Source organism: Meleagris gallopavo, chromosome 9 (genome assembly GCF_000146605.3).
Source record: "Meleagris gallopavo isolate NT-WF06-2002-E0010 breed Aviagen turkey brand Nicholas breeding stock chromosome 9, Turkey_5.1, whole genome shotgun sequence".
Classification (NCBI taxonomy): Eukaryota; Metazoa; Chordata; class Aves; order Galliformes; family Phasianidae; genus Meleagris; species Meleagris gallopavo.
This window is the reverse complement of record NC_015019.2, coordinates 15,539,183-15,553,408: the sequence shown is the minus strand read 5'-3', so window position 1 is coordinate 15,553,408 and position 14,226 is coordinate 15,539,183. Positions and strand designations below refer to the sequence as shown.

General features: G+C 35.6%; 1 protein-coding gene across 1 annotated transcript in view; it reads right to left on the bottom strand.

Annotated features, from left to right (window-relative positions):
- Positions 1-14,226, bottom strand: part of THOC2 (THO complex 2) — a 51,560-nt gene that overhangs the window by 14,729 nt on the left and 22,605 nt on the right. The window contains 13 exon segments of the mRNA XM_010715404.3: positions 98-222; positions 224-237; positions 1,033-1,308; positions 1,946-2,110; positions 2,714-2,893; positions 3,650-3,767; positions 5,524-5,620; positions 5,855-5,935; positions 6,362-6,455; positions 7,379-7,463; positions 9,535-9,636; positions 9,727-9,857; positions 11,817-11,858. Coding sequence (XP_010713706.2) covers positions 98-222; positions 224-237; positions 1,033-1,308; positions 1,946-2,110; positions 2,714-2,893; positions 3,650-3,767; positions 5,524-5,620; positions 5,855-5,935; positions 6,362-6,455; positions 7,379-7,463; positions 9,535-9,636; positions 9,727-9,857; positions 11,817-11,858 — 1,510 coding nt within the window.

Genomic DNA, 14,226 nt, shown 5'->3' with positions numbered 1-14,226 from the left:
ATATCAAGAAATCAAGTTTTAAAATCAACATTTAGCATACTAGTGCAAACTGAACTTTTAGTTCTGGGGACAGCAATGACTGTATACACACACTTACTTGCCAGAAGCCAGTTATCCTTCTCTAATTTCAGTCTCTGTAAAACTCTTTGAACGTGCTCTAATTGTTTCTTCTCCTCTTCAAGGAGCTTGTCCTGAAGAGCAGTGCAACGTTCTTTTTCTTTTTCTTTTATTTGGAGGCTGTAAAATGTCAATGCAATTCATTTAATACACTTACACTAATACTACTTACACTTGCTATAGAGTGATTAAGTATCTGCTAATACTAAGAAATATGCAAAAAGCTATTTCACTAAATAACATTCAGCTCCAGTAATGAGCTGATTAATTAACAATGGATAACTAATGATGTAACTAAACAGCCAAAGTACAGATGTCAAAAGACTGTCATCTGAAAGATAGTTTTTTTCCAGTAATTTTTATTTAGTGGAGCCACAGTTTTGAATTTGGAATGATAAGGAAGTCTAAAGTATGCAACTGTGAGAAATCAGAATGGATGACTCAGCAGACCTCAGACAAACCTCTCTCAATGGACCAATTTATTCAGTTAACATAGGTTTAAATTCAGTTAGTTTAGCCCAAAAATATGATTACATAAAATAAACTCCACTAAATGACTAACTCAAAGTAGTACTTTGGTATCCTGTCATGCACTACAAGTCACCAGTTCATTTTTCATAGATTTGTACCAAAATAAATGCCTACACACCACCATGGAGACTACCTTACTCCATGAAAGAGAGCAAAACTTAAAATGCAAATTATACTGATGTATGCATAACTTGCAGTTGCAGGGAAGGTTTCATCTCTGCTGGGAGACAATCAGTAACAGTATCAGTGATACCAGTGAGTGAAGATAACTCCCTTCCTTAGCACAAAGAAGTGCATGCAAGAACTTATTTATATCTTAATGTAGGATTTCATGAAAAAACCGCTTTAAAAGTGAAACTGGAGCAAAAAATTTTATAAACATACCATTTCCTGATTGTCATCTATGGCTTTCATCTGGACTTTAAGTTTATTGACTTCTCTGTCATAGCTGCTGTGTGGGACAGCAAGGTCATACATAGTCAGAGACCAGAATGTGGCATAAAACTGAGGACTGATGTCATCCCAAACCTTGGGAGGGTGCAGAGAGATCACAGCTTCATGAACTGGAGCCATCACCAGTTCACATGCTGTAATGTATTTATGAACTTTGTGTTGCTGTTTATTTCCCTTTTCAGCTTTTTTAAGTTCATCATACTTTGACTGTGGAAAAAGAAATGAAAAAAAAATTGTCATCTCAGTACATGAACCAAATTTAATTCAACTTCTCAGAAGCTTTTCTTTGTACATCATCTTTAAATTTTATTTATGAATATAAGGCTCCTGAGAACATCACAGTGAACTTTTAGTATGCACCCATGCTGGATATTTGTCATCCTCATTGATGCTATCTTTCAACTCACCTCTTCTTACAGAAAGGTAGTATACTATGCTGAAAAATTGTTTTCAATACTTATTTTAGTTGCAGGGACAAATTTATCTTGAAGCTTCCTTATATACCTCACCTTTTGACAGCTGCAACATTTTCCTCCGCAACAAAAAAATTAAAATATCAACAAAAAAATTACACGTTTGTGAAAATCTGGGAGGAGAACTCTTGATCACTCAAATTATCAGAAGAGTTGAAATCATTAGCTACAAAAGCTGGCACATGGCCTATATCTTCTATGAAGATAAAGTAGAATCTCTTCCAAACCACAGCTTCTGTTTCTATCTCAACTCTTCAAAAAGCATCTAGAACTCTTATTCAGTAGACAATCTTTGCAGGAACCTAACACACTGTAATTATGTAGAAGGGCATCTCTTAACAGAAGACAAAAATGAAATGAGTTCTACTTACTGAAATTTGGTGTGCATACATGGGCCTCGAGAGGAAAAACGCAGCATCATGAGGTGTGTGAAACTCATTACAAAGAACGTCAATTGAAGGCACTCGCTTAATGTAATCCTCTGTGCTCAGGTTGGATGCTAAAAACCCACCAAACTGTACCAGGGTGTCATGGCACTATGTAAAAGATAAGAGTTAGAGAGCAGGTTTTTTTGTTCTAGAAATTAAGCTTGGGAGGGCTTGAAAGATCTTGGAGGTTTGTTTGGATGGGGACTAATGGCAGCTGCTTGCTTTTATTTTAAAAGCATTAACACAATGGCAAGAAATTCCACTTGGAAGAAAAAAATTTCCATGCCACAGATTTCTGCCCCTCAGTGCTGACTCAACTGCATCTAAGGAAAAGGCCTTATGAAAGCCAGAAGAACTGAAAGAGCTCTCTGTACTGGAATTAAACTACTTCCTACTGCCTAAGGCAACAATGGAATTCAGACTTAATATTTTCTTCTAACAAAAAAGTTCATCTAAAGAAGTAACATCAGAAAAACACGATAGGCAGCCTTAGAAATTAAGCTCTTATTTCTGATGACAAAGGATGTTTCTATCTTTTACTTAGAAGTATTTAAGTATATATTATGTTGACAACTGACACTGATGTATTATAAAAGTGAGATCACTGCAGATTTAAAAAACCCACGTGTATATTGTGCTCATATAGAATACTGATACATGAGAGGTTACCAAAGAAAAGGATGAGTTCTTATAAATGTGTTTTTAACTTACTTGATCATACAGTTTTCCCACCAGCTTCAGATGTTTTTCCCCTCCTTCTTGAAAGATCACACCATTTCTCTGTTGAGCCATAAGCAGGCATAGTGGGAGGGCAAGATCGTGGTCCAATAATGCATCCTTCAACCTCTGAGAAGACTTCTTCGTATTCCTAATTTGGCCAAAGTATCCACCCTGCACAGTACAGGAAAAAGATGCTTAAATTTGTAAGCAGTACATTAAAAATACATACTGCAGAAATTCTGACAAATTAACATCAGTACAGTTTCTAGTCTGTTTATAAAAATCTCAGCGTTGGTACATATACTGGAATCAAAAACAAATTCATCTTGCATGCTACTAGTCTTTTACCTAGTAAACAAAAAATGACTTCACATCACAAGCATGACACGACCCTACATCTTTATATCTAAAGTTTGATCTGTGATCTGCTCAAGGGTTCTTTCTCCTTCAATAAAGGAACTGCTGATTTTAGTTCAGAGCGTAGCTATTCATGTGCCTCGGGAATTATCTGGGCCAGACTCATCTAAGACTCTGAAACCAAGGCTGCAACAGCTTTAACCATTAAGATGGGTTACGATGTTACTCCACTCAACAGGGAGTGACCACACACCAATCAGCTCTGAAACAGCAGGACTGCACAACATACAAGCTCACTGGCTGCTATAATTTGCAACCTGTCATGGAACAACAGATAACGACGGCTGCTTTCATTAATATGGGATGCTGTGAAGCACAGCAACTAAGGCTCAAGTACAATTGGTCTTGGCTGCCTGTCTGCAATGCTCGTAAATTCAATGGAGTAGGAAGTTCTGTGATAAAAGTAGCAACACCTCTCACAGTTACACTGCCAGAGGTCGTGAATCAGAATATTCAGAAGCACCATTAACAAGCAACAGCCATTATTAATTAACTTTAACATGAACACACCTCAGCTTTTAGTTGTTCTCCACCAGTCATGGCTTCCAACTGTTCCATTGTCATTTCTTCTGTAATTTCTATCCCTGCCATTTTTTGTACTACCTCTTTTAAAATAAGCAAATCAAAGCTGCACAGAAAACAGAAGTGGAGTAAAAACAAGAAAAATTGTTTAAGAACCACAGGCTATGACATTCGATACACAGTAACAGGGTGATTCACATTAAAATCATTTTAATTTGGGAAAAAATAATAACAGGATGCCATTGCACAGAAGGATCTCTCTATTACAGGGCTTTTTTAATGTAAAAGCATTCAAGAGTTGTATTCAAAGTTCATTGAAAACATTTCAGCATTTTTAAAAATAGCAAGTGTAGTGCTATTAGCTTTAAGTATCAACAAATTATTAAAATTTAGAGCTCACTTTTGTTGTTTAGCATGCTTCCTACCATATCTCTATCATTATATCTACTATGAGCATGGAAATTTCAAAATTTTTTCCTCTTTTAACTTTACCAGCAGTACTGTCTTAGAAATTGGCTGGCAAAAATGGTCTTGAGAGTCGATTTGGAACACAGCAGGCATTCTTCACTTAGATCACAGAAATACACAACACACTCCAATAATCATGCCCTCCAGCAACTAAGCTTCACTTCATGCTCTGAGTTCTCTAAGGCTGATGACCTTCTCAACAGAAGTACACAAGTTGTAGCACAAACATTCAAAAAGACAATTTTTTTTTCTAGTATCTGAAATTTGGTCAATATCTTTTTTTAAGTAGGTCACAAAAAGTTCTGAATTTAAATATTTTATACTATTTACATACTTGTTTGTTTTCCAGCTGTAAGTAGGCTTTCTGTTTAGGAACCGTGTAATACCAGCATATACTCCAAACACTGGAATATTCCAGACACTGTGGTAAGAATATTACTTCCACCACCCCAAATATTAATTTGAGTACAAAAATTGTTTCCTCAAAATACTTAGTCATAATATGTAGTTTGTGGGAAAGAAGAAATACTACTTACCCTTCTCTGTAGCTCAATGTCTTTGTACCACCATCAGAATACAAAACAAATTGGGGACAGGGGAGCACATGAGACTGAACGTCTACATTGCAGGGAAGGGGAAAAAAACCTGGAGTTCTCAATATAAATACCCCAAAGTAGCATGCTGTGTTACCTCCTGCTGTCTTTCAGCAACCATATAGGGGTTCATAATAGAATATAAATCAATACTCACCTATGCAATAAGAAATAGTCCATTAAAGTTAATTAAATAAGGAAACAGTAATACTGACTGATGATGGTGGATGGACAAAAGAATACAAGGAAGATTCAAACTGCAAACTTTGTTTAAAAATTTCTTGTGAATGGTCAACACTGATATACAAAAAAGCAGTTCAAAGGTCATTAAATAAGACAAAGTATTGAAAACAATTAAAAAACACTAAGAGATCCCTGCAGAAAAACATGAGAAAAAACCTAGAATTTTGAACAATTTAATCCTTTTTCTTAAATTACAATCATTGATAGTTTATTTTCTTTTTTTTAAAGAAGGTAAAGTGATTTCTATGACAGTATTACAGACTGTTGGGGCTTTTTTTTTTTTTGCCTGGCTAGGTAAGAAAATTGTATTAAAATAAGTTACAGTTGAAAAAAAGAGTCTTTAAAACAATAATTTGCCACAGCTAAACAATTACAAAAAAAACAGCCCAACAAATATGTTATTCTTTTATTAAAATTTCTCAAGCTTTCTGGTAAAATGAGTGGAGGATTATTACTGGAGCATCTACTAGTTGAGTCCTCACATATCAGCAGAAGCAGCAGCCAGAAAAAAAAAATAATGAAAATGGAGTTTATGAAGATCAGTTGTGCAAGACTTACCTTTTCCCAGCTTTCAACTGGTTGGCTACGTATTGAAGTAGACCAGCAAGTTCAATTGGGTATTTTCTGAAAACAGCACCACAAAAGCTAGCCAGACCTAAAGTAAGGAAATACAGTTGTGATTGAACCTCAAGGCATTAAGCAAAAAAATAAATATTAATGCAATACAAATAAAATGTTGGCATTTTATATTTTTGTAATATAAAGAAAAAATATTTTCTGATTTGTTAAACTTGTCAGCTCTCCATTCAAAAAAAATTCACCAGCAGATTCAAGTGGAAGACAGAGCATTTTATTTTCAATGTTAATGTAATAAAATAAAAATACTAACTCTGCAGCCAGCTCGAGATAGTAGTGTCGTCATGCTTCATTCTCTCCTTCTCGGGGTTTGCCAGAGCTTCAATGATACAATCTTTAGTGGAGTTAGAGAAAACATGCTTTTCTCTATTTGTGAAAACAGAAGCTATACAGAACTTTTGTTCCCAGTTCCAAAATTTGTAATGTATCAGCACAGTAAGCAAGCAAAGCAAACAATGCAGAGGATCCAATAACATATGGTTCTGTTTTTTAGAGGTAATGAAGAAAATCGTTATTCAGTCTACAATTTACAGGTTTACTCCGCTTTCAAAAGCAGAGTAAAATCAGTAAAACAAAGAATTTTCACAGCATGAAAGTAGGAAAGAACAAACAAAGCACTCTAATTCACTAAGTGTAAAAAATTTGTTGCAAACTCACTAAAATTTCCAGCAAATAGCAACAGTAAAAACAGTATTTACTGACAGAAGAGATTTAATGCAGCTACATCAGTACCAGATGTATTATTTACATAAAAGGATACATGCCAAGACGTCGTAATTCAGTGAAGTGAGGTATTTCAGTGAATCAACAACTGGGGTTATTAAGTTATCATATTTTTGTATTTGTGATAAAATCTGAAAGTAACAAAAAGACACGTTAAGCTGGAAAAAGAACAGTATCTCTCATATTTCATGTAACAAATCTAGACTGTTAAACTACATTTGTCTTTAAAACCTACACAGAGCACTCCTTGAAAACAGTTTTAGAAGGACCTAAAGCACTTCCAAAGTACAAGTAACCTGACTGATTTACTTTGTACCTTTGACAAATCAGTGAAACACATCTCCAAGTTCTAAAAATAATTCTACACTTGTATTTTCTTTAAAATTTGACAATTATCACTTTAAATTAACTAAAACCAAAAATCACCAAAATATTTCACTGTTCTTAAGACCTTTCAAGAATTCTAAACCTTACCAGTAAGTCTCCATTGCTACTTCCCTACAATGACTATCAGTTCAGAAAAAGAATACAATTGAATTGCCTTAAGTTCCACAGTGTTTCCTCTCCTACATGATTTATACACATATGCTTAAGTATTAATTTCTTCAAGTAGCATCTGGATGTTGTGTTGAGGGACATGGTTTAGTGGGAGCTATTGTAATAGGTGAACGGTTGGACTGGATGATCTTTTAGGTCTTTTCCAACCTTGGTGATTCTATGATTCTATCTGAACACTAACAGGTAGATCATTCCTGCATGACCCCATCAGGGCATCTTCACACCTCACTCCCATCTCACCACTCTCAAATTAAACACTCATTCAGAAGGAGATGCAATTTTCATTTCAGTTTCAAGTTATTCAATAGCTCGTCACATTCAGTATCTCAGATTTTTGTTTCTGTACTACAGCAAGTTACCAGACTTTTAATTTTGTGATGCAAATTTTAAAACTTCTGGAAAATTCTGAACTTCACTCTTATACCATAGGTCTCTTTCCCTACTTCAGTATCTATAGTTAGGATACAACAGTATTTAATTACATGTAATTACATACATAATCAAATAAAATGGTTGGATTGGCATGGCTGAGTTTCCCAATCTGTCTTCCAGATGGTTTCACATTTTCCTTAGTCAGACGCCTGTAAAAAAATGTTTTATTACAAAAGTTAAAAGAACAGTAGAATAGGTCAGCTCCAATGAAGAACTTGGTTAGTTGCACAGATTAAATCCTCACTAGAGCACATGTTTAGGAAACTGAAGTATAGAAATATTGTTTCTCTAGGAATCTGAAGTCTATAATCCTATGACATACAGAGGGTAAAAAACAACCCATTAACCTCATATTACTATGGACTGTATTTGAGTTTCAACTCTGAGCACTTTGCATTTGGAAGCTGTCACAGAACCTGTATGACAGACAGAAGAGCCCTCCAATGCTAATTTTGTTGTGTTGCACTTTCACAGCATCCCCCAATGAAGATCCTTAACATTAAACACGAGGTTGATGAAAATAAGATATGGAATATTAAAGCAGAACATTAAAGCAGAATGGTGGCACCTCAGTCTTAGCTTGTTTCCATTTCATAACACAAAGATGTTAACGCACAGTTTCTGCTTCAGCAATTGCAACAATACACCACCACCACAACCACTAGTAGTTTGCCAAAAATTTCTATGGAAGAAGAATCTTCTGTAGAACCATGCTGCAAGTATTTCTTTCAGTATGTTCCAGAATGATTAAATTGCTTATACCAAATTCAAAAGCGTAAACAAAAGTAAAGTGTCCACAAATTAAAAAACCTCAAGAAAACACCACCACCCATCATCCAGACAAAAATGAAGGCTATTTAAGCAAGAAAAAAATTGGAAGCAGGAGTGTTCCACTGTTACAACTATTAGCACATAAGAAAGCACCATTATTTTCAAGTTGCATCACCAGGGCTCCTGCTTAAATAATGCATACTGGTAAACAACGTCCTTTCTTACTGTCCTTCATACTGTGAAACTTAGTTAACAGTGACTAATTCAGTGATATATTGTATTTAAAATCCAATAGCATGTTTCTTGAATATTTAAGCTCAAAGCATAACAACCTGAAAGTATAACTTAATTGTATCAAAGTATTTGTGAAGAAATTTTGCCAATTATCAAACAGTCTCAGTAGAACCCTAGTAGACCAACTGCGTTTCCAGTTCCCATGAGCATCTCCAGTATGAAGATGATCACTGGAAATGAATCTGGACTTTACGTAACAAAGATTTATAAAATAAATCAAACAATGCTTTCTCTTTTAAATTGTACATCAAAATTCCAAATAATGACAGTTCCCAGTCTCAATTCTCTACCTGGAAGTGGAACAGGACTTGAATCAGGTAACACCTTTAAACAAGTTGGCCAATAACACAGCGAAATGGCCAGTACAGTCACAAACAACTGTATCTTTGATTTACAGGCTTCTCATATCATTAGTAACTGTCAGCATGGTGCTTCACCTGCACAACAGAAACCTACTGCAGCAGAAGAGACACAAACTTTTATCATCTACTCCAGCTACGCTCCAAGTCAGAAGAAAAGGATCATAATCCTTTCTAGATTTCACATCTGCAGTTCAAAGCCTCTTAGGATATTTCTGTCTTGCCACATAGAAACATTCTAATTAAGTGCATTAAAACAAATAGAACACAGCATTTGCTTTTGGCCCGAACTACATAATGAGGAGAATCCAAATCCCTGATAACGATATCACAGAGATGCTATATTTTTAAGATAAAATTGTTCTGTGTCTGCTTGAAGATGAGAACAAACCACTCAATTCAACTTGTGCCCCTCCTGTGAAAGCTACAGAAAATGACAAGACTTTTCACCCTGTTGGGACTAAAGAGTGTCCACACCCAGAGAGAATTTGTAGCGCTCCCATAAGCAAAGCAATTCATCAACAGCAGCACATTCATGAAAAAAATTTTAAACCACTTAGTGGGTCAGTTTTTTCAAACTAAGCACTCTTATTTGTGGCCAACTACTCTGTATTATTATTAATTTGACAGTTTTTAATCACTATACATCAAATATTCCACAAGCAAGAATCATTGATGAAATTACTGAGTCATTAGAAAAGGAATATATTTGTCAAGGGGTTTTCTTTTTTCCTCCATTTGGTGAAATGCAGTACACTGTGTTACTGCTGATAATTTATGGAATCAGACAACTTACTTCATGATATACTTGGCTCGGTCTATGGTTTGAGCTTTAACTTTCACTAGGAGAGGATGGCTATTGTATGTTTCATTCTTCCACTGTCCATAAAGACGGTACCTTGAAAGATGATCAAAGGAAAATTAGTTTTTATATTGATAGCTTAACATAGACCACTTCCAAAGAACAGAAACAAGCTGTTCTACTCACCGGTACTGGTATGGAAATGTTTTGAACATTCCCCATAACTCTTCAGACATGCACGCATTGCAGTCCATCAGAGAAAGAGAAGGAAGCAGAACCTGATCGGTAATGCTCAACACGCAGCTGAACAGTATCTCCTGTAATAAAGACAAAGCTCAAGGTAACTACCAGATATACAAACAACATTTTGTTATTTTATTAAGATTGTTATTTTATTTTGTTATTTTATTAAGATGTGCAATTCAAGTTGGCCACAAGATTATGACTTCTTAAACAACAACAACAAAAAAAGAAACAGACCAAAAAATACTAAAAGAATTTAAGTATCCTATCAAATCTTCTATTAGCTAACTCATGAACCATATAGTTGTCAATATTTGCTTATATGATGTAAATGAACAATGGAGTTATTTTCAGTGCATTACATTGATATTTTAAAATAATTCATAAAAAGATACACTACAGACTTCCATGAAGTGCAATAGCAGAAAACGGATTTATTTTGGCAACTACCTTCAATGTATTAAGGTATTCCTTTATCATTACTCCTACATTCAAAATTATGGATTTAAATCTGAAAGCATTATACATGTTCTCAAGACACAGAGTACCAGTTTTCTTGTTCTCAGTATCAACTTATTATTAAAAAAAAAAAATTTGTTTCCTACTGAGTATACTAGAGTAGCCACAGGGGAAATAAATAATAATCAAAAACACTTAATTACTCTCAGCTTAATCCCTTATAGTCATTTTCTTAGCACTAAGTGAACGTTTTCACAAGAGCACCACATCCTACACCACAGTATGCAAACACTAAAAAATTATCTTTGTCACTACATAATTCACACTTCCACATACAAACAGCTACTTGTGTCTCCAAATGAGATTTCTTTGTGAGAAATGACTCAGTCATGGAAACAACAGTCCCAAGAGTCTCAACCGCTTCCCAGCTATGAACTCTGTTCTCCTCCAAGCAGCAGTTCCCTTCCAGTCAGGGAAAACCAACCAGTTTACACACTATTTGGCAGTGTCACTTTACCCTTAGGACAACTTCCTACAAGACTTGGACAGACTCAGCCTACCACCAACTCCCTGAACCACATGGTTGTCTTTCTAACCCACAGAAGCATTCTGCAATGTCAGAAGGAGTGAGATGACCCATATCTACAGAAGGGCAGTGACCTCTAGGCTGTGAGCTCATAGCAACTGTGGGTGACACTGGTCAAGTTACTCAAAATCTCCAGTGACTAATAAGACTGAACTCAATTATCCTACTTTAATTATTAGTGCTTTTAGTAACATTTCAGAAACTTTATTTCCCTCCACTATAACTACAGTAGTCAATAAATCATAACAAGAAAAAGTAGTAACAACTTGCTGAAAACTACACTAACTTGATACAGAAAATTTGCTTGTTCATTTAAAAGAATAAACAGACTTTTTATTAAGCAAGCTTGATCTCCACTGGATACCCAGATTTCACTGAGGCCAATCTTGAATTGCTCAATGAAGAAGTTACCCTTTGTATTTTGAGTACCTTCCCTACATCTAATTTCTCCTGATTTCTATGCTTTTCCCCAATAAATTAAGATGCCATCATGAGAATCTATTTACGTAACAGAGGTGTTCCACCTGATTCAGAGTCACTGAGTAGTAAAAAGCACTATGCTAGAAGAACAAAATTAAATTTGAGGAATCCAGGGGAGGTGGGAAACATCAATATCACAGTAATGCAAAACTGTGACGTGTTCAAACTCACCCAACAGGACAAGACTATGATGTATATTTTGGTAAATAATTGAATGGTACAGAGAAAGAAAGGCTGCACAGCTATTAGTCTCAAACTCTCTTAACTCCTTCCTCTAAAAAAAGCTCGCTCCTCAAAAAATAAGATTAAAATTGACAATGTAAATTTACCTCCTTGAATAAAAATAGATTGCTATTTCACTGATGTAAAATACGTAATAAAAATCTGCGTGTGGGAGGGATGAAATTACAAGAACATTCAGAACTCTGCCAAGAAATACACAGTATTTCTAGCAGAGTTGATTCATATGTTCATTTCTTGATTGAAAGTCTCTAAGAAACTCACTCACCATTTTCTCCTTATCTTCTTGCTTGCTTCCATCAGACTGAAACTATAACAAAGACAATGAAGTTAATTTTAGAATAACTAATCTAATGTTTAACAGTTTCAGAACAAGGCTTTCTCAGCACAAGCATACACGCAGAGGGTCACATGCCTAGCAAATGTTTAATTTTACAGATCTGCTAGCATTGAAATAGTTGCAGGCCTAGTGGGTGGAAGGGCATCTACACAGCTACACAAATCCTCTCCAACTTTTATTAGCACCATCTGCTGCAGTGTATGCTCTCAGTTCCACATACTGCAGTGCTTTCATCTATTTAGATATGGCATCTTCCTCCTGCAACCAAGTCTTAATATCCACGCTCATCATTTCTGAATTGTGTAGAGGACACAAGTAATCTTCATGCATAAATACCTTGGCTTCATTATATTTGTGCGTGCAGCATTTGCAACCCCCTGATAAAGTTTAAAAAAAAGCTGTACTATGGACTGTTGTATTTTAAAACAGTTCTTTTGGAAAAAACACAACAGGGAAAAATGAAACCCGTTGACATTTTAGAAAATACCATTCAGGCTTATATTACTTTTACTTCATGAATCTAACATTAATTCGCCACCTATGAATACAGAACTCACTACTGTTCTATCCTCTCCTATGAGGAAAGGTCGAGGGAACGGGGCTTGTTTAGCTTGGAGAAGGGAAGACTCCAGGGAGACCTCACTGTGGCCTTCCAGTATTTGAAGGGAGCGAATAAACAGGCGGGGGAACAGCTGTTTGTGAGGGTGGATGGTGACAGGACAAGGGGAATGGTCTTAAACTAAGACAGGGAGGTTTAGGTTGGATAGGAGGAGTAGGTTTTTCCACACAGAAGGTTTTGACGCACTGGACCAGGTTGCCCAAGAAGGCTGTGGATGCCCCATCCCTGGAGGCATTCAAGGCCAGGCTGGATGTGGCTCTGGGCAGCCTGATCGTTGGTTGGTGATCCTGTACATAGCAGGGAGTTGAAACTAGATGATCATTGTGGTCTCTTTCAACCCAGGCCATTCTATGATTGTTATCATACAAAAACAAAATCTTCACTCTCTAATCAAATTACACTTGGCCTTTTACCTTCTTTGAAACATTTTTATCTTGTTAAATTCATCACTAAAATTGTTTTCCTGTTAATTTCAATATTAGCTACCATGAAATACCATTAAATCACACATTAAATCACCCCTAAGAATTCAAAAATCAGATTAGATCCTACTGGAAAGAGGTTTGTTTTTTTTCCCCTGTATCTCCAACGGCTTTTAAAGCAATGCAGAGTGGATTAATATATTCTCAGCAGTACACATGTGCTGCTTGTGAAATTATTTTGCTGATACAAGGCATTCTGGCCTCTGTCAAAACCCTGAAAAAGGAAGACTGCTCTGCAATCCAAGATCAGCAACTTTATCTTTACAACAGCAGAAGTAGTAATAAAAAGAAGTTTGGGTTTCATGAGGAAATTTGCTGGGCTTTGTTATACTTGTTTTCACCCAAACAAATGCATTATCTAGAAATACATCTTGTGGTCAATTACAGAACAGGAAACACCCAAATTGAATTGCTCCAACTGGTGAGCAATTCAGTAACTGCATACTGTGCTATGCTGTAGTATAAATTTAAAGTTTTTGGCATACAAATCAAAGTACAACATTTTATCAAGAGCTGATAGGATTTACTGTCATTAAGAAAAACAAAAAGCACACTCTCTCACTAGCTACGCAAACTCCTTGATGAAACTGGTAACTACTAATGGAGTTCATGAAGAACTTCTATAGAAGAGATATTAACATACTTGAAAGCTCTTTAATTATTGCGAGCAGAACTAATAGAGAAATAGCAAGTTATTTTCTTCATGGTTGAATTGAAATTCAAATGCATAAATAAAATGCATTGACTACATGTGCGTGTAGTGATTCTGCATGCTTACATTGAAAATGATAACTGAAGTTTTGAGGAAACCTACAGCTATATATGCACACACACATGCATATAAATACACACTCCATTTTTTTTTTTTTACTTGGAGAGAAACCTAAAGAAACAGGACTTCCAATTCAATTATCAACAGACAGGTTCATTTCCTCATCTTTCTCTCACAATAATACCCACTCAAGTTTTTAGACTTAATTACAAAATTCCTTCCTCTTCTTTTTGTTTAACTCGCCATTAAAAAGCTTATTAAGCTAACACACCAGTAAGTGCAAAATCATCTTCAAGCTATGCATGAGCATGAAAGTTGCAATGCAATGTTAGTAGTCAAACTTTAAACTACGGTATGGGTTAGCTTACATAGCATCTCCAGCTTTAAATACATCTACTGAGCATTAAATGGTTTAACATGCTGTTGGCAATAATGCACTAAAACTTTCCCTATGTTACCTTAACC